This window comes from Sinohyriopsis cumingii, unplaced genomic scaffold, assembly GCF_028554795.1.
Source record: "Sinohyriopsis cumingii isolate HCF-2022 unplaced genomic scaffold, ASM2855479v2 utg000913l, whole genome shotgun sequence".
In the NCBI taxonomy this organism is placed as follows: domain Eukaryota; kingdom Metazoa; phylum Mollusca; class Bivalvia; order Unionida; family Unionidae; genus Sinohyriopsis; species Sinohyriopsis cumingii.
In genome coordinates, this window is record NW_028315943.1 from 4,508,643 (window position 1) to 4,528,527 (window position 19,885).

General features: G+C 36.8%; 1 protein-coding gene across 1 annotated transcript in view; it reads left to right on the top strand.

Moving 5' to 3' along the window:
• LOC149773075 (uncharacterized) overlaps positions 1–19,885 on the top strand; it is a 50,399-nt gene that overhangs the window by 14,155 nt on the left and 16,359 nt on the right. Inside the window, exons 2-3 of the mRNA XM_089946887.1 lie at positions 2,973–3,119; positions 11,634–12,374. Of these exons, the coding sequence (XP_089803013.1) occupies positions 2,991–3,119; positions 11,634–12,374 (870 nt within the window). The 5' untranslated portion in view covers positions 2,973–2,990. The remainder of the gene's footprint in view (positions 1–2,972; positions 3,120–11,633; positions 12,375–19,885) is intronic.

A 19,885-nucleotide genomic window follows, 5' to 3' on the forward strand; every position in this document is an offset into this window, starting at 1 on the left:
AATTTTCAACAAGAGCCCTGCATGCCAGACAATGTTATATGTCACTGTTAGACCAAGGAAAACAAATCTAGTTTTAAGGTTCCTCTGAAAACTATTTTCAACAAACGTAGTCAAGGCAGGACTTGATCGCAAGTGCTACGGCCATGCCTGAAGCCTGGCTGCTCAACAGTTATGGTTTTCTCCAAGTCTGGACCAATTCTTTGGAGAACCAGGATCTCCAGTACCATAAAACAGATGGAAAGCAAGAAGATTGGCCAATAACTCGCTGCATGGTGCGGATCATTGCCAGGCTTTAAGATCGCAATAAACTTTGCCTGGCACCACAAAGTTGGCATGCACTTTTCCCTAACAATCGCGTGTAAAATGCGGTGATCCACTCCTCTGCCTTCGTGCAAAGATCAGGCAGAATGTTGTCATATCCTGCTGCTTTGCCTGATTTGATGCTGCAGTATTGTCGCCACTCACCTCGAACTTAACGTCGGTGGTGTTTCTCCAGGGGTGCCTTTGCCACTTGTAATAAATGCCTAGCTACAGCTTATGGTTTTACAACAGTGAGCTTGAAATGGTGGTTGCTGAGCAGTGAGTGACAATTCTTCGAACCAAGCTCCAGCCTTTCCCGCTGGAGCACGTAAAGTTGAGTGATCCTATAATTTCCTCCTAGCAAGTGCGTCTGGCAGTGTCCAGGGATTCGATCAGTTGATTTGCTATGTCTAGGTCTCCAGATGCTTAAGAAGAGCCCGATATTCTTCATCCAAACATGGTGTATAGACTGGACAATGACCATGAGGGACAGACTGAATGGCTGCCTTGAATATGTCTCTTTGGAAGCAGTGGTAGGATTCCTTGATTGGGATGCAGCGAGATGGTATAGTGACTAATGTATGCTCCAGCATGTTGTACTTTGTCCAATCTACTTTGCAGCAGTTCCAGTGCCACTATGAAGAGATGTGTAGACGGCAGCTGAAGTCCAATACGGATAAGTATTGGTCTGTGTTGACTCAAGGGGAAGTCATCTAGAACAGTTTGGCTTACTTGTGAGGATGGTTACTGATGGAGCTGACCCAGCAGAGATCCGGTGAATAGTCCTTTTGTCATCTCGCAGAATGAAAGTTCCCATGTTGCTTGGAGTCGTGGGTCAGAAAGAGGCCCACTCTACCAAGTGTTCCCCGGCTTCATCGGTGTGTGATTAGCCTCAGTCAGGGTGATGACTTTTGAAGTTGCTGATATAGACGGCTGGGTGAGTAATGAATAAATACCACGAATTAGTGACTCATTTGTTGAAATTCTTCTTGGTGAGTATTGACCAAACATATGCGACAGTGATATTTTTATCTATGCTACTCCACTGTGTGATTGTTAGTCAATCGCCATATCACTCTATACAAGTATTAGAGAAAGTCAAATGTATTACTTTAGTTCCCAATTAGCTGATGTTACTGTTGACAGCATGCACACTGCTGCATACTGTTCTTGCAGATCAGCATATGTTATGTTTTATTTGATGATTTTAACTGAACTGACCAGCAGTGCATTTCATGTCGACAGATTCAAGTCTATATTGTCAGTAGTCATGTGTTTTGTTACAGAAACGAAGAAGGTACTCAGTTACTATGTTTCTGAGCCATGCCAGCTGGTAATGGTTAGATATAGCTAGCAAGTGTATAATAACAAAAAACAAATGCCAGAAGCTGCAATGAATAATTTACAAAGACATTTTTCAAGTTATTATTTCCTCTGGAAAAAATTCCACGTTGTACACTCAGACAGAGTCTAGTATTAACCATCAGTACTGGCTCATAGATATTACAATGTGACTCCAGGATTTGACAATTTAGGAACCAACCATTTTAATGGGAGTGGGGTAGGGTTTTTTCTTTTGAGCCTTTGGAGATCATTTGACTTCTTAGTTATAGTTATTGTGATAGTAAGTCCAATAATGGTTTCTGCACAGTAAATTTAATTCACTGAGCAAAAGTCAAGATAATTGAGACTCCTTAGTCAATAATCACCAGTATACTGAGACCAGTGGTCATTGCAGAGTTAACTATGATGCCCTGCTACAAGTGCCTTAGTCAGGACAAAGAAAACTTAGCTTGGTATATGAGGTGATCATAGTACTCATGTTATTGGGTGTGTGATCATAGTACTCTTGTTATTGGTTTTCTGTGATACCTGATTGAGCTGTATCAACACTTATAATGAAAGACACTTTTAAAAATAAAACAATAAAAACACTAAAATTTCATGACCTTACTGTGATGGCTTTCTTCTCATTCATGGCCTTGAACTTGTACTTTGCCTCAAGAATTCATTGGCATCTTAAGGTATTGTGATTATCTGACATTTGTAATTTCATATTGTCACAAGCCACAGGACAAACTTTCCTGCCTGGGGATGCTATTTGGAGCTAGCCTGATCAACACATTTGTTAATTAAACTGGTGTTATGGTCATAGGCTAGACTTAAGAAGTGTTGTATTGAGAAGTAGAGTCATTAAATGATTCAAGTACACATGAAACAGATGGCCATTTTAAAAGGTTTCTAAGAAACCTCAAAGAAATGTAACAATTATAAGGAAACCCAACACAAGAGTTGTGTGTCAATTTTTTTGTTAATAAAAACAATTAATCAAACAATGTAGTTTGTGTTTAAAGTAACATAACTATAACTCATGCAGAATATTATAACTATGACATACATATGATACATACTAACTTCTAATTTGGGTCAATCTGTACACTGCACAGACTTAGATCTGCCATCACACAGTGCACCAGCAGATATGAGTCTGTGTAGCTTGTTAGGAGTAATCATGAGATCAAAGATCGTTGACCCTGATCTGCTAGCATATTGTTTATAGTTGGACATATAATTAAGTGTCTCTGATAATGATTGAAGGTTGAAAGAAAATTTAGTACCTGCTAAATGTCCAAACAGATAAATAAAGAAAAGTATGATTGTTACAACTACAGGTACTCTGATAGGACAAAATGACTGCACTTCCACGACCTGGCATCTTGTCTGCAGTGAACAAGCTCAGAGGTTTAAAGGTGCTCTTAATTTCTGATGCCAAGAACAGTTTCACCAACAGAATCGAACAAAGCCTTAGAGGGTTGAAGGTAAGAAATGCATATTTTTCACAGAAGAGCTGAGAAATGATTAAAATCTATGTGAATAGGTCATCTGTTTCATTAGTTGCCAGAAATGACAAGATTATAAGTGCAACTTGTTGCTTCATATCCTCTTCACAAAATGTAGGTGTGTATTATGTTTACATCAGAGTAAAACTACTGAAGTTAAGCAGAGGACCAAGTTCTCCAGCACTTTAAAAATGTCTAATTTTACTGCATCTAATTATTAATATTGTTTGATCATACAGGAACATGCATTGCAAATATCTTAGAAGCAAGGGTTGTTGTTGATGTTGCTGCTGATATTGCTTTTTTTTTTACATTGGAGTGCTATTTTGTACTTTATAATATGGCCTTTTGTAACAACATGGGTCACCAGAACATGACGCCCATGCAGCCACTGTCAGATCTTCGCATAGGACAGTGGAGATCTGATTTTTATCAGATTGATGCAATATGGAATTGAGGTTATGGTGTAAGTAATATGGGACTGAGTGTATGGTATATGCAGTATGGGACTGAGTGTATGGTATATGCAGTATGGGACTGAGTGTATGGTATATGCAGTATGGGACTGAGTGTATGGTATATGCAGTATGGGACTGAGTGTATGGTATATGCAGTATGGGATTGAGTTTATGGTGTATGCAGTATGGGACTGAGTTTATGGTATATGCAGTATGGGACTGAGTGTATGGTATATGCAGTATGGGATTGAGTTTATGGTGTATGCAGTATAGGATTGAATTTATGGTGTGTGTAGTATGAAATTGAATACATAGTGCATGCAGCATGAGATTGAGTTTATGGTGTATGCATTATGGGATTGAGTTTTATGTATGCAGTATGGGACTGAGTTTATAGTGTATGCAGCATGGGATTGAATTTATGGCATATGCAGTATAGGATTGAGTTTTAAAGGTGTATGCAGTATGGGATTGAGTTTATGGTGTATGCAGTATGGGATTGAGCTTATGACATATGCAGTATGGGATTGAGTTTTAAAGGTGTATGCAGTATGGGATTGAGTTTTAAAGGTGTATGCAGTATGGGATTGAATCTAGGGTGTATGCAGGATGGGATTGAGTTTATGGTGTATGCAGTAAGGGATTGAGCTTATGGTGTATACAGTATGGGATTGAGTTTTAAAGGTGTATGCAGTATGGGATTGAGTTTATGGTGTTGTGCAGTATGGGATTGAGTTTTAAAGGTGTATCCAGTATGGAATTGAGTTTATGACATATGCAGCATGGGATTGAGTTTTAAAGGTGTATGCAGTATGGGATTGAGCTTATGGTGTATGCAGCATGGGATTTAATTTAGGGCGTATGCAGCATGGGATTGAGTTTATGGTGTATGCAATTTGGGATTGAGTTTTAAAGGTGTATGCAGTATGGGATTGAGTTTATGGTGTGTGCAGTATGGGATTGAGTTTTAAAGGTGTATCCAGTATGGAATTGAGTTTATGGCATAGGCAGTATGGGATTGAGTTTTAAAGGTGTATGCAGTATGGGATTGAGTTTATGGTGTATGCAGCATGGGATCGAATATATGGTGTATGCATAAAGGATTGAGTTTATGATGTTTACAACATGGGATTGAGTTTATGATGTATGCAGTATCGAACTGAGTTTATGGCATTCATACTATGTGAAAAGAATAAAATGTTCTTTCTTAATGTTATTAGGATCCCTTCCTCCAATGACATAGGATGTGAGGCTCCCTCCACTCAACTGCCTCTTACAGCTGCATGAAGAAGTATGCATCTGGACAATTCTTTGACCCTGAGCCTCTGATATATGGCTTCTAGAGTGTTTAGAAACATAACCAATCAGATGCAAGATCACCTCATTATTATGCATGAATGTTTCTCATATTCAAGTTCTTGCAAGATCTTGATGATATCATCTTTCAAGCTTTCAAACCAAATCTCATCAAATTTTGATCAGAAATAAAGCCAGTTAAAGTGTTAACAAAGTATGCCAATCAGATGCAAGATCACCAGTCATTCATATGCATGGATGTTGCTCATATTCAGACTCAATCTGTTTAGAACCAGAACTCCGCTGTCTTACATGAAGAATTGACAGTGACCACTTAGGGGTTATTCTGGTGCCCAATGTTATTACAATATTGCTGCCATTGCAACCATTTTGAAAATCTCGTTATCACTGCTCTTCCTGAATTGATAGTCATTTTCACTAAAGACTTCTTATGATGTCTAGTTGGTTCTAAATAAAAAATTGTGCCCATCTCGGTTCCAATATGGTTACATGGTAGCCTTGATGAAAATCATTGTATCACTACTTGTACATAATAGTAATAATAATAATAATAAATAATAATAATAATAATAATATTAATAATAATAATAAAGACTTTATTTAGAGAAGGTAACCCAGTTAGTTACAGAACTAATCTACCTTGAGGCCTTCTATCTGTTATGTACAATATATACAGTATATACAACATGATGTGAAGAATCTGGCTTGACACTAAATAATTAGGTAATTTTAAAATTCAAAGTATCAAGACTGGAACACATTCACAGGCATCAGTGAAAACATAAACATATATAAAACATAAAATATAATCCTGCATTTAAATATTCAGTTATGAAAATGATGTAAAATTACAGAAAAACAGGCGGTATTTTTTGTACTAGAACTGTTCAATTTTCTAAAGATTTCATCCATTTAAGACATTGATTGTGAAAAGATGAAATGCTAGGAGCCTGCCTTATGTCACCGGGAATGTTGTTGCATACCAGTGGACCAGTATATTGAAAACTTTTTTTAAACAATTCCTTCTTTGGCCTTGGTATAATGTAATTTTTTCTTCTTATGGACCTTAAATTTGGAGTGCCATCAACATCTCTTTGGTGAAAGATATTGCTTAGATAGACAGGAATGCCTTTTCTGGATACTTTATACATCAATTTGGCCTTTTCAAGAAATATTCTTTCATGTATTGTTAAAATCTTTATATTATTCACTGCATCCTGAAAATTGTCTATACTTTGATCTAGAATTAAATGGCAAGCCCTCTTTTGGAGTCTTAAAAGTGTTGTTATGTTTGAATTAGAGGTATTACCCCAAATTACATTACAGTAGTCCAGATATGGCTGAATATTACTTTTATAAAAGATGACCCTATACTGAAGAGGAATGTATGTTTTGATTTTCCTCAGTAGCCAAAGATAAGAGTTAACCTTTTTTGAAATATGTTTAATATGAATAGACCAAGTAAGATTGTTATCCATGAATACACCAAGAATTCTATCTTGAGAGGTCATATTGAGGCTCACATTGTCAAATAGAACCTGGAGTTTGTCGCTATCTAGCCTTGCTCGTTTTTGTTGTGTTGTAACTAGTAGGGCTTTCGTTTTTCTGTATTTATGATTATACTGTTTTCCTTGCACCATACTTGAAGTCTGTTGAGAGCATCTTGTAAGTTATTTTCAAGTACTGTTTTGGTTTTACCAATCTCAGACAATGTAGTATCATCTGCATAAAGGTCAGTGGAAGAAATTGAAGTTCCAATCTTAAGAGGTAAATCGTTGATAAATAGTATGAATAAGAGAGGCCCAAGGATAAAGCCTTGTGGTACTCCACAATTAATATTTTTACTTTCAGAAAGTTGACCATTTAAAGATACTTTTTGCACTCTATCGGTTAAGTAAGAAGTAAACCAGTTTAGAGAGGTTTCACTGCATTGATAGATTTTTAGTTTTTCAAGCAAAATTTCATGGTCTACAAGATCAAAAGCTTTATGAAAATCAACCATAATAGTGCCTACCATTTCTCCTTGATCTAATGCTTTCAGCCATTTATCAATCAAAGATACAAGTGCAGTTTCACAGGAGCTGATTCTGGCAAAAGCCAGACTGATTATCATGAATAAGATCATAAGTGTTTAAATAGCTGAGAAAAGAATCATGTTAACATGGATGGTCAAATCAACATGGGGTTTTCACTAAAGACTTCTTATAAGGTCTGGTTGTTCCAAATGATAATGATAATGTATGGATGTTCTAAATGATAATGGTGCTGATCTAACATCATTATAATGGCTACCACAGTGGCCTTCTAAACAATCCCTTATATCTGTACTCCTTCTGAAAAGAAAATCATACTGACATGGGTTTTTCACCAAAAGACCTTTTACATACATGCCAAGAATTCTGGGACCAAATCAGGGAGATCAGTGTTCACAGTCTGGAAGACTGGGTCCAAATCAGGGAGATCTGCATAACAAAAATTACTTTTTGTCTTAATTTAAGCATGAAAGTGCACATCATACCAAAACTTGGTAAATTAACTACAAGGATAAATAGTTACTCAACTTTATAAATATTTTATGTTTGTTTTCTCACTATACTTCCCACATTTAAATTTGATTATCCAAGAACTGATGGCATTAAAACGTATTTCCTTTTTTTTCTATGGCATATTTTCTTTTGATTCTGTTAGTGTAGGTTTCAATATGGCACCGTAATTATTATATTTCCAAAGAGATCAAGTACTGTTTTATTCTTGTCAAGTTGCCAGCAAACTGTTATACATGATACATTATTACTCAGTATTGAAATATTGATTAGTAAAACAACTTAAGTGTATACAATAAATGCATTAATGCATGTTGCACACTACAGTTTGATTGGTTGTTGTTTTAGATAGAAATACCTGTGCATGGTGGACACTGTTTTAGCTGGAACTACCTATACTTAGCAGATGTTGTTTTAGCTGGAAACACCTATGTTCAGCAGTTTTGTGGCCGAGTGCTTAGCCAAGTTGCTGTTAGTACCATTGTTATTAATTTTTGGTATGACTTGGGTGGGGTTCGAACCCATGACCACCCACATCTGAGGCAGACACTTTGACCACTAAGCCACCAGAGCAGTTGTATTGTAGAAAGACTTTTGCAGAATGTCATGTTTCACACACTCAACCATAGCATAATCCAAGAACTTTGCATAGTGGGTACATCCAGAAAAGTAGATCACTGTGAAGTTCATATTAGGTCATTGAGGTGGTTGACATTCCTAATATAAATACACCAATCTCATTTAACAACTGTACACACAGCAGTGTTAAAAAAGACTCAACTAGTGTGTGTATGTGATTTGGATTTTTAACATAGCTGTAACAATTTTCCAGTCATATCGCTATGATGTCAGTGGCGTGGCAGTTTAAAGTGATGTCTAGCACTGGGGCATCATGCTGCAGACATGTAGCATGATGTACCACCCAGTCACCTTATCCTGACACCAGCCAACCAGTCCTAAAACTAATGTCTTAATGCTGAGCACCAAGCGAGGCAGCTGTTAGCATCATTTTTGTAAATCTTTGGTATGAACTTGTTGCAAAACCTTTATATTTTTATCACATTAGCATTAAATGTAGGTCAAAGTGACATTTTTGCATGTGGTCAGTAGTACCTTTAAAGATAAATACAAACATTGAGGTTATTGATTATAACATTATCAGATAAAATGATTTAAAGATAAAAGACATTACATAATAACTGAGTTGGAAAAGTAGATTACCTTTGCCGTCCTTTCCAATTGCAGGTAGTACCTTCCAAGATGAATACATGCATACCATTTTAGTTTCAAGACTCTGCTTGTAGTTATGTCAGGAAAATTGATGCAATCTTTAGTTTGTGAAGGTTAGTCACTATGACCTACTTTTGCCAGTGAGCTAAATGCAGAAACTTAACATTATTACACAAATATGACTCAGCTAAATGCAGAAACATAATATTGACACCTACAACATCACTATCAACAACAATAATCATGCCACAAGTATGATCACAAGGACTTAACTGTACATGTGAGACAAAAATAAGTAGTAAATTGGTTCAGGTTGACCGTATTTGTTTATGCACCACTCTACCCTCAGTCCTGGATGTCTATGGGCGGGGGGTGTTACCCATGTGAAGCTGACAGTCCTATCCCATTCTGAATTCATTTCCACTCATTGTTTTACTTCTGAAAGACTTCTTAGAATTAAACCAAACTTTGTACGAGATATTGCATATGTCAATATTTTCACCATTTTCCAACATAATTTGACAGTTATGGCCCATTGTTTAACTTGCAATTGCAGCATAATTTTGTTTTGCTCCAAAACTTGTGAAAGTCTTCATGGATTCAAATGAAATTTGGTATGTGGCTTTCCATCAGGAACACCTAAATCACTTTCAGTTGTCACCCTTTTATAGCAAAATTGAATGGAGTTATGGGCCTTTATGACTTTTAAATTTTCTCATCATTTGCATCAAAGTTTTATGTCTGTCTGTCCAATAATTTTTGAAGGACTAAATGTACTGTAACCACATTTGGCATGATGCTTTATATTAGCAAAGCCTAACTCAAGTATGGTTTTTATTTTTTTCTGGCCAAATTTGTGAGATATGGCTGCAGTTCTTGTCTTGAAACTCTTCCTTTTAATAGTTTATACTACCACTGGTATTTTTAGTAGCTCCTGCTGAATGGACAGTCATATCATCATGGGGTTTTCACTAAAAGACTTCTCATGATGGTTAGTTGGTCTTGACTGAAAATTGTGCAATGTGGTATCCAGTGTGACTGAGATGGCAGTCATTTTGAAAATCAATTTTATTGTTACTCTCTAAGATTGGAGAGTCTTGTTGACATAGGGTTTTCACCAGAAGACTTCTTATGATATCTAGTTGGTCCTAAATGAAAATGGTGCCAGTCTTATTGCAGAATATGACTGCCATAGCAGCCATCTTTAAAATCTTGTTATCGCTGCTTCTCCTGAATGAAAAGTAATTTTGCCATGGGGTTTTCACCAGAATACTTCTTATGATGTCTATAGTTGGTCTTAAATATATTGTGTCACTTGCACATCAAATATCTCCTCAGTGGTGGCCATCTAGTTTTCACTGCTTCTCTTGAATGGATGGACATATCAACGTTGTTTTGTGACTAAATAACTTCCTTTGATGTCTTGATTGTCATAAATGAGAACAGTAACAATCTGACTTCCAGTCTGGATGCAATATTGGCCCTTTTGGAAATCTTGTTATACTCTTTAATGAACTGATACATCAGCATGGTGTTTTCACATAATTACATCTTATCATGTCTATATGGTTGTAAATGAAAATGGTGCCAGTCTGCTATCTTGAAAATATTGTTATTGTTTCTTCTCCAAAATGGAGTGCCATCAGCATGGACATTTGGCCAGAAGATATTTTATGATGTCTTATTGGTCCTAAATTATAATGGTGCTAAGCAGACATCCAAAGCAGCTAATTTTAATCAGTGCTGGCTGATTAAGGGACAGTGTTTGATTTGAACCAAAAGACTGGCTGATTCAGCTCAAATACGAGGCTGATTCGGATCATGTGAAATATTAAAAGAAAAATAATGGAACACACATACCTGATATATATTATAGTAGTTAGTACTGTTTTTACATGTATAGTAATATCATGTAAAAAAAATTATATTCAGCTCTTAGATTAAATTTTGATAGTTATTAGCACATTGAAATCAGAACAAAATAGATATGAAATGTTACAATGGGATTTTTTAAAACTAAAATAAATTGGCAGTAATTTTCAATAAAGAAATCATATTATTAACTTTCATAAATCAAGCAAGTATCAACACTATCAAACAGTATTCCATATAAATAGGTTCAATGTACTTACTGATTTCTCAAGCAAATCATGTTTGCTTATTATATTTGCAACTACAGAATTGTATAAAGAATTATTGATGAGTAAAACGATAGTATCACATAATTCACTGTTATCATTAGATTTTTTATCTACTGTTATCACTGAATTGTTGTCTTTGGAGTAAAATCTCAAACCAGTAAACCAACTTATTTTAATTTAGCCTTTGAAATATTGAAAACTATTTAATTTAAAGCACTTATTAAATCCATTAAATGTAGATTTCTGAATATAAATTTTGGACAATAATACATATATAATCTTGCATATTTAATATAATATTTCTACCATATAACCAAAGATCACAAAGTTATTACTGTCAGCAATATATGTTGTGTTCTAGAATGGTATCAGATTCAGTAAATTGGCAAATAACATCAAAAGTGTCAAATATGTTTGCTGGCACTGTGGAAGTCCTATGCTAAGAATCAGACCTCTAAATGTCCTGCTGAAGTTACGTGCCAGCATTTATGGACCAAGTTAGTGTCTCCATTGCTATACATATTATATACATACAATTATTTGAAATAATAATATATTGTCTTTTATCTTAGCTCTTGTACAGTGTCTGGTTTTAATAATAATATGCAGACACTTCAATAATACATTAAAAATGGTTATCTCCACTGCCCGCATTGGAGATTGTCATAATAATTTGTACTCCGATTCATAAGGGTATTGAAGATCTCCAATAATCCACAATGAAAAAGAGAAAATGGCTTGAGATATGAACTGGGAAATATTTTGATGTGGATGGAACTGAATTTTATCTTTTCAATCTTTCAGGCAGAAGTTGATTCTATTGCCACGAGAAAGGGAAAGGAGATGATCTCTGCAGTGAGTCATTTCAACCCAGAAATAATAGTCTGCCCATTTTTGACTGCCCGTGTCCCTGATGCAATCTGGAGTAAGAAAGAAAGGCCGTGCTTGATAGTCCATCCTGGAATTGCTGGTGATAGGGGTCCAAGTTCGCTTGATTGGGCGTTATTCACTGGAAAAAGTGAATGGGGTGTAACTGTTCTCCAGGCAGTAAAGGAAATGGATTCTGGTGATATCTGGAGTACTTCTAATTACCCAGTGGAAAAAGATGCAACAAAAACGTCCCTTTATGTTGGACCATTTTCTGATGCGGCGATGTCAACGGTTCTAGATGCTCTATGTCGATTTCAGGATAAAACACCACCGACACCATTGGACTACAATCATCCTGAAGTCAAAGGATGTCTGCAGAGGACAATGACAGATGATGACAGGATAGTGGACTGGACCAAATCTGCAGAAGATGTTTTAAGGGTGATTCGAATGTCTGACACTCAGCCTGGTGCAGTTGGAGAAATATTCCACCAATCTTTATCTGATGGAGTTTTTAGGCTTTATGATGGTCATATGGAAACTGGTGAATCCTCTGAAGCAATCAGGACATACCTCTCTGTCTGCAAACCTGGTGAAATAGTTGGGAAGAAAAATCAAGCAGTGCTGGTGAAAACGGGGGATGGAAAAGGAGTTTGGATTGGTTGTATGAAACGGGTAATATTGTAGTGACTGTTATTTATACTGGTCATATACCAGAAGATATTATGGGATGGTCTGCTGTCAGTCATCATATGTCCATCATCCTTCTGTCTCTTTGCACTAGTTTGTAATTGCTATACTAAACTACGTGAATGACTGCCATGAAACATTACACACACATTCATCCCATGCCCTAATTGGTCCTAAATTAAAATGGTGCCACAGTGGCCATCTTGATAACCTTGTTGTGGCTACACTTACAGAATGGATGGTGGTATCATCATGGTGTTTGCACTAAAGCACTTATTTAAAGTCTAAATGAAAATGGTGCCACTCTGGTGTCCAATATGTCCACCACATCTGCCAGCTTGAAATCTTATTATTGTTACACCTCTTGAATCAGGGTTCCCATAGGTCCTGGAATTTTGAAAAAGTTTTGGAATTTACAAAATAAATTACAAGGACTTTGAAAAGTCCTGAAATTTCTCATAACCGTGCAAAGATTTTAGAAAAGTCTTGGAATTTCTGACAATGGAGTTAACAAATTGGTAACTGCTTATTTCATTGAGTGCAGAGCACCTACTAACATGACACAATTATGAATGAAAAAGGGTTGACAATACTTGATAGTGTGGTCCTTTCATTTTGTGAAATGACCATGGAAAAGGTTTGGAAAAGTCATGCAATATTGTTTTTCTTAAGCCTTCAGAAACCCTGTTGAATGGAAAGTCATGTCAACATGGGGTTTTCTCTGAAAAGTCTTTCATGATGTATAGTTGGATGTAAATGATGCACATTTGATGGCTAATATGGCTTTCACAGTGGCCATCTTGAAAATTTTGTTATGGCTATGAATGGAAAGTAATATTGCCATGTGATTTTTACTGGAAGACTTCATACAAAGTCTAGTTGGTTGTAAATGAAAATGGTGCAGATATGATGTCCAACGGCCACTTGAAAGTCATTATTATTACTCCTTCTGTTGAATACTGGTAGTCACAGCAACATGAGGTTTTCAATAAAAGACCTTATATGATGTCTGGTTGGTCTTAAATGAAAATGGTGTCAATATGAAAGTCAGTATGGCCACCACAGTGATCATCTTGAAAAACTTGTTATTACATCCTTTGTACAAAAGGTAATATTGTCATTGGGGTTTTCACTAGTAGGGAGTCAAAAGTGCTTACCTTGACAGTTTACTCACCTTTCATTGCTATGTGGTTTTGAGTTTTTGCTTGACCAGAAAGTGTCTGTGAGAAGGCTAGCCAGTAGCTTTCCATGGGTTTGCAGTCATCTTCCTAAGTTCTTCCTCTATCAGATATACTTGCTGCCATGTATTTTTCTTGTACATGTGTTGGAAAATGAACCTCTCATCCAAGCATTTGTGAAGGATGAGGGGCATTATTGGAGTGAAGCCAGAGGCTGAGCATGATAAAGTATACATAGCATGTTACTCTGTCATTGGCAGAAACAAGCACTCTTCAAAGAAAGAAAAACATTTTTATCAGTCAAATGATGTGTCACCTGAAGTATGGTACATAAACAAGCCACCCGCATGAGGTGTCTCATAGTTTGAAGCGAAGTGTTTTGTTGTCTGTATTAGACAGGGAGGGAAAACCCCACTTTAGTAAAACCTCAACTCGCAACAAAGGATGGGTGGGTGTATGCATGCTCAGCTTCTGGCTATTCCAATAATGCCCCTCATCCTTCACAAATGCTTGGATGAGGGGTTAATTATTTTCCATAAAGCCATCAGTCTCACAGGTATACACAGCATCTTTAAAGATTGACAACAAAACATCTGCTAAAAACATCAGTAGGAAAAAGGGAACACATGCTAACCTGTAAATCATAATCAAACAAAAATGATTATTTATATGCTTATGATTATTTAACTGCTTCAGCAAAACCCTTACTATTAACCTGAATATCCCTTTGATAAAATTTGTGAAAAGTCTTTACTGATGTCCAGTCTGCTGTTTTCAATATATTATGCAACGAACTGCCTTGTCTGAAAGCAGTTGATGCTGCAGCAGTTCTGTAAGAATGAGCTTTGAATTTAGACGTACCAATTCCTGATTGTTCTAAACCATTGTTAACCATCTTGCAATAGTAGTAGATATCATAGCTATATAGGAACAATAAGATACCAGTCCTGTCAAGATATTGCATCAAAATATGCATAGCACAAAGCTTCATATCCTTATAATGTAGTAGTTCCAACTGGAAATTATTTCCTTGTCTTGAAGTTTTCAACAAATCTGAAAAACTGAATACTATTTTATCTGCCATACAAGTCATGTTATGTAAATTCAGATATTTTAGAGTTTTTGGTCTTGGAGCTGTAGTTAAAGAAATGAGAGCAACCAGCTTCATTGTTAATGATATAGTTTCCAAAGGAAAAAGGGTACACTGGTATCACTGGACAACAAATTTTTACAAAAGTCATGTTACTGAAATAAAATTAGTCAGTTCTTATCAATTTTTATGTGCTGAACACGAATATGACAGTCAAATTGCAAAATTGGCTCTAGTTTTTTTGTAATCTGCAAGAAATTAATGTTTACATAACGAAATGCATTCCAATAGTAAAAGGTCAACTGTAATAGCCTACCTATAAAAAATCAAGTCATTGACTACATCTTAGATTTCTTCGCCTGTCTCTTGTACAGCTGTTCGGGAGCATCTCTGAGGAGTGTCCAGCAGTAGTCAGCCAGCATTGTAGTGGACCATTTTCCCTGGTATCTTTGTTCCATTGTTGCGATATCTTGATGAAAACGTTCGCCGTGTTCATCACTAACAATACCACAGTTGCTAGGAAAGAAATCCAAATGGGAATGAAGGAAGTGAATCTTTAGAGACATATTGCAGCCAAGTTTCTTATACTTCATCAACATGTCTTCTACTAGTTCCTTATAGTTTTCTGCCCTAACATTTCCGAGGAAGTTTGTAGAAACTAGGCGAAAAGCATTCCATGCTTGTTTCGCGTCACCTTCCAGCAAGTTGTTGAACCGGTCATCTTTGAAAAGCTCTCGAATCTGAGGACCCACAAAAACTCCCTCTTTAATCTTTGCTTCGCTGAGTCGAGGGAATTTTTCATGCAGGTATCGGAATGCTGGCAAAGTCCGGTCAATGGCTTTCACGAAGTTCTTCATGAAACCTAGTTTGATGTGAAGGGGTGGTAGCAAGATTTTCTGAGCCTCAACCAGAGCTGGGTGTTGGATATTCTTCTCTCCAGTGGCTACATTCTGCCTGTGAGTCCATTCCTTCCTCATGTAGTGCATTTCCCTTGCTCGGCTATCCCACTCGCATAAGAAACACATGTATTTTGTATATCCTTGCTGCAGTCCCATTAAAAGGGCAACTACCTTCAAATCGCCACAGAGGTGCCAGCTGTACTTGTTATACTCAATGGAATTCAGTAGCTGCCTTAAGTTATCGTATGTCTCTTTCATGTGGACAGCATACGCTACTGGAATAGATGGAAGAATGTTTCCATTGTGCAAAAGCACAGCCTTGAGACTCAGTTTCGAAGAGTCCACAAATAGTCTCCATTCTTGTGGGTCATGAGTGATTTTTAAAGCATTCATGAGGCCCTCAATATCGGAACAGAATATCAGATTACTTTCCTTTCTGAAGAAAGGCTCCAATTGCTGGTGGCGCTTTCGATATGCAGTAATTGTGACATCTTCTTCTAGAAGATTCCATTGTTGGAGTCTTGATCCTAGCAATTCTGCCTTGTTCTTTGATAAGTCCAAATCACGAATCAGGTCATTTAGTTCTTCCTGTGTTATTCTGTGTGGGGTTGATGATGCACCACAGTGAAAATCTGGATCACTGCATGCTGATGGACCAGGAGAAGAACAGGTCGACTCACCTTTGTCTTCGTCAGATGAATCAAGAGAATATTCTGCTGGAGGTTCTGGAATAGGAAGTCCCTCACCATGTGGAACTGGTCTCAATGCAGACGGAATGTTTGGGTAGACTATTCTCGACTTCTTTCGCTTCGTTATTCCGCCGGAAAGAGGAGGAACCAAGCAGAAGTAACAGTCATTTAGGTGGTTGCTTGGCTCTCTCCACACCATTGGGACTGCAAACGGCATTGATGACCTTTTGCAATTCAACCACTGTGAAAGCTGTGTTGTACATGTAGCACAGCATATATGCGGAGCCCAAGGCTTGTCTTGGTCACCAACCTTGCATCCGAAGTAAAGATGATATGCCTTCTTCACTTGAGAATTGATACTTTTCTTCTGGTTGGCAAATGTCACTTCCCCACAAATATAGCAAAAATTGTCCGCGGTATTAACACACTTTCGAGGCATTACTGTTCTTTATTGTACGTAAATGGATAAAATAATAAGTTTTATGTAACAGTAGCTTGAACTGTCTCGCACAACGTCTAAAATATTTTAAATGCTGAACCTATCTGATTGGGCTTTATATAGTACACTGCTTACGTCAGCTTCAGCAGCCGCCTGGCATTAGTATAATAGGCCTACACATGTATAGTACACTGCTGACGTCAACTTACTTCAGCAGCCGCATGGCATTAGTATTGCATTGCATCAGAAAATGATGCAATCAATTGTGGATGATGTGAGCATGATGGTATTATGCAATGTTACATCATTATTCCGGATGTTGCTGCAGTCCTACTGGAGAAATTTACACAGTGAAACATAGAAAATGAGGTATATGAATATCTTCAAAACGAGAGCCAATACAAATTTTTCACGGTTATATTCGTGTTCGGCACACCAAAATACTACAGATTAGGGCCTTTTCAAGTCAGTAATGATTTCACTGTTGACCAGTGTATTTTAAGACTAGGTTTACATCCCAAGTGTCAACATATCTTGGTTTTTTGGTGGACTTCTGTTAAACAGTCGTTTTCAAGTATCTATTAGTCAACAAAGGGTTGGGGCACTATGCATTATCAAACATCCTCAAAGTAGTAAGTAACACTGCATTGTGAGTATTAATGACACTATATGACTTACCTTCAGTTACCAAAGAATCTAAGTACAAAATAATTATTACCTCAGAGACACAAACGGGATTAATTTCACTGATCATACACCAAAAATTCCATTTTTCCATGCCAAATTATATTGTTACTGGTCTCCATGAATTGTTAATGATGTCCACAGCTGTTGTTGGAAGTCCTTGGTTTTGGAGCAATATCCTGATACAGTCACTGAGATTAAAGATAGGGTCTTCACTAGAGGATGAGTTTGACCATTGTGTGGAAAAGTCAGTATGTTTTTGTGCATTGGAAGTCTAATTGAAAGAGAAATTAAACATGACAAGAGTACTGGAAACCAGGATTGTGATGTCCAATGTGGAACAATTAAGACTGCTTTACTAATATTATCAGCAATAATTTTATTCAATATTTTTCCAACAAGATTAAAAGGGAGAAAAATGTATGAGATTTGAATCATGCCAAGAGAAAGAAAAGGCATCTCATTCTGGAAACCATGAAATGAACTTCTTTAACTGACAGTTTAATCTGGATGCCAAAAGATCTGTGTCTGAAATAAAGGTCCTTGTACACAATCTTAGAAAAATTTCTCTCTTCAGCATCCATTCAGTGGAGTCTGAAAAGTTCCTTGACAGAAAATCTGCCTGTATATTATATTTGTCAGCAATATAGACTGCTGATATGAATATTTCCCTTGTAAGCACCATTCCCAAAGCTGTCTGGCTAGCTGATCCAATATTGAATCAATACAATTCCACCGATATTGTTAATATACGAGATAGCACATATGTTGTCAGACTGAATCTCAATATGTACATTTTTGTGATCTGAATGAAAAGCCTGTAAGGTATAAGAAATTGCTAACAACTCCAGGTAATTTATGGAAAAAATGGTCTCACTCTCACGTAAACCCAGTGTCACATCTTTTAACTTCCTTGGCCACATCATCACCAAAAAGCATGGATGTTATAGGGGTAATTTGCATATTACAGAGATTGGAATATTTCCTTTTTAAATATGGTTGAATCAGATACCTCCTTTTGAGGGAGACATGATTTTGCACCTGACCCATAAGGGTAATGGCATCAGAAAATAGGGTCTTTGTGTTTTAATTAGTGGCAATTTGAGACTTTAATAATTCTGCTAATGCCTGCAACAACAAGATTTTGTATACCCCCCAAAGGGTTTGTCATAAGAACTCTTTTGCTATTAGGTCATACCAGATTTCTTGATTGACAAGTGGGGGGGGGGACAACGTGTCACAGTTTTCTGAGATCTTGTACTTATGTACAATTTCAGCTGTTACACATAAAGAATTGCATGCAATATTAATCAGCTCTGCTAAGAAATTAGTTATTGGCTCTCCTTTTTGGGGAGTTTTCAGTTTGGGTAACTGCCACATATTATCAGCATTGTTAGTAGAAATACGGTTGTAATGCATCAAACAATGCCCCATTTATTTTTCCACTCAAAGAAAATTGCTTGAGGGGTCTTCTTGCATCACCCTCTGCTGGGTAACGTCAACATCGCTATCATAATTGGCCAATCATTTTCAACCTCTACATGTAATTGAGGTAAGCCTTCACCCAAAAGGGCATCAGCATTGTTATCTGACATAACAGGCTGCATTTCATTTAGGCCCAATATTTTCTTCAAATGCTCAATATCTGTTTCAGACAGGTTGTTTATGTCTGTGAGACTGAATGTCCTTGACTGACCGACATTTTCAACATTTTAGGTCGACATAACAGGCTTGCATTTTGACACTTTCTAAACATTAGGAACAACAGACTTTTTTTCTTTTTTATTCTGTTTCTGTGGCTACTTAAAAACTCCTCTCTTTAGAGGAAGTTGCCTCAGCTTTACAAAAGGCTGCATTATCCTCAGGCCCCAAGCCCAGAAATTCCAAGTTGGCTTTGAGGTTGGTAATTGAGAGGACTTAATCCTCTTCAGTAGACATTAGAAATAAACAAAAAGAAAATATGACATATAACATGTATAGTTTGGACTACTTCCTAAGTTGGCTACAACAACACCTAAATACCAAATATGCACCTATTATTGAACTTAACACTCCACTACAGCACCAGAATAATTATGAGAAACCTCATGCGGGTGGCTTGTTTATAAAGGATACTTCAGGTGACACATCATGTGACTGATAAAAAAGTTTTCTTTTTTTTAAGGAGCACCTGTTTATGCCAATGACACTAACATACTGTGTGTACATTTGAAGCCAAAGGCTTTACAGAAAATAATGGCATTAAACTCTAGAAAACCCAAACCAAACATTCTCCATTGTATGTCTCGCTGGTCCTAAATAAATATGGTGCCAGTCTGATGTCCAACATGGCTACCAGAATGGCCATTTTGAAAATATTTTATCACCATACCTACAGAATGGATGGTTGTATCAACATGGGGACTTTATTGAACAACTTCTGATGATGTCTAGTTGGTCCTAAATGAAAATGATGCCATACAATTTCAGACATTCAGTATGCCCATTACAGTGACTATCTTGAAAATCTGAATGAAT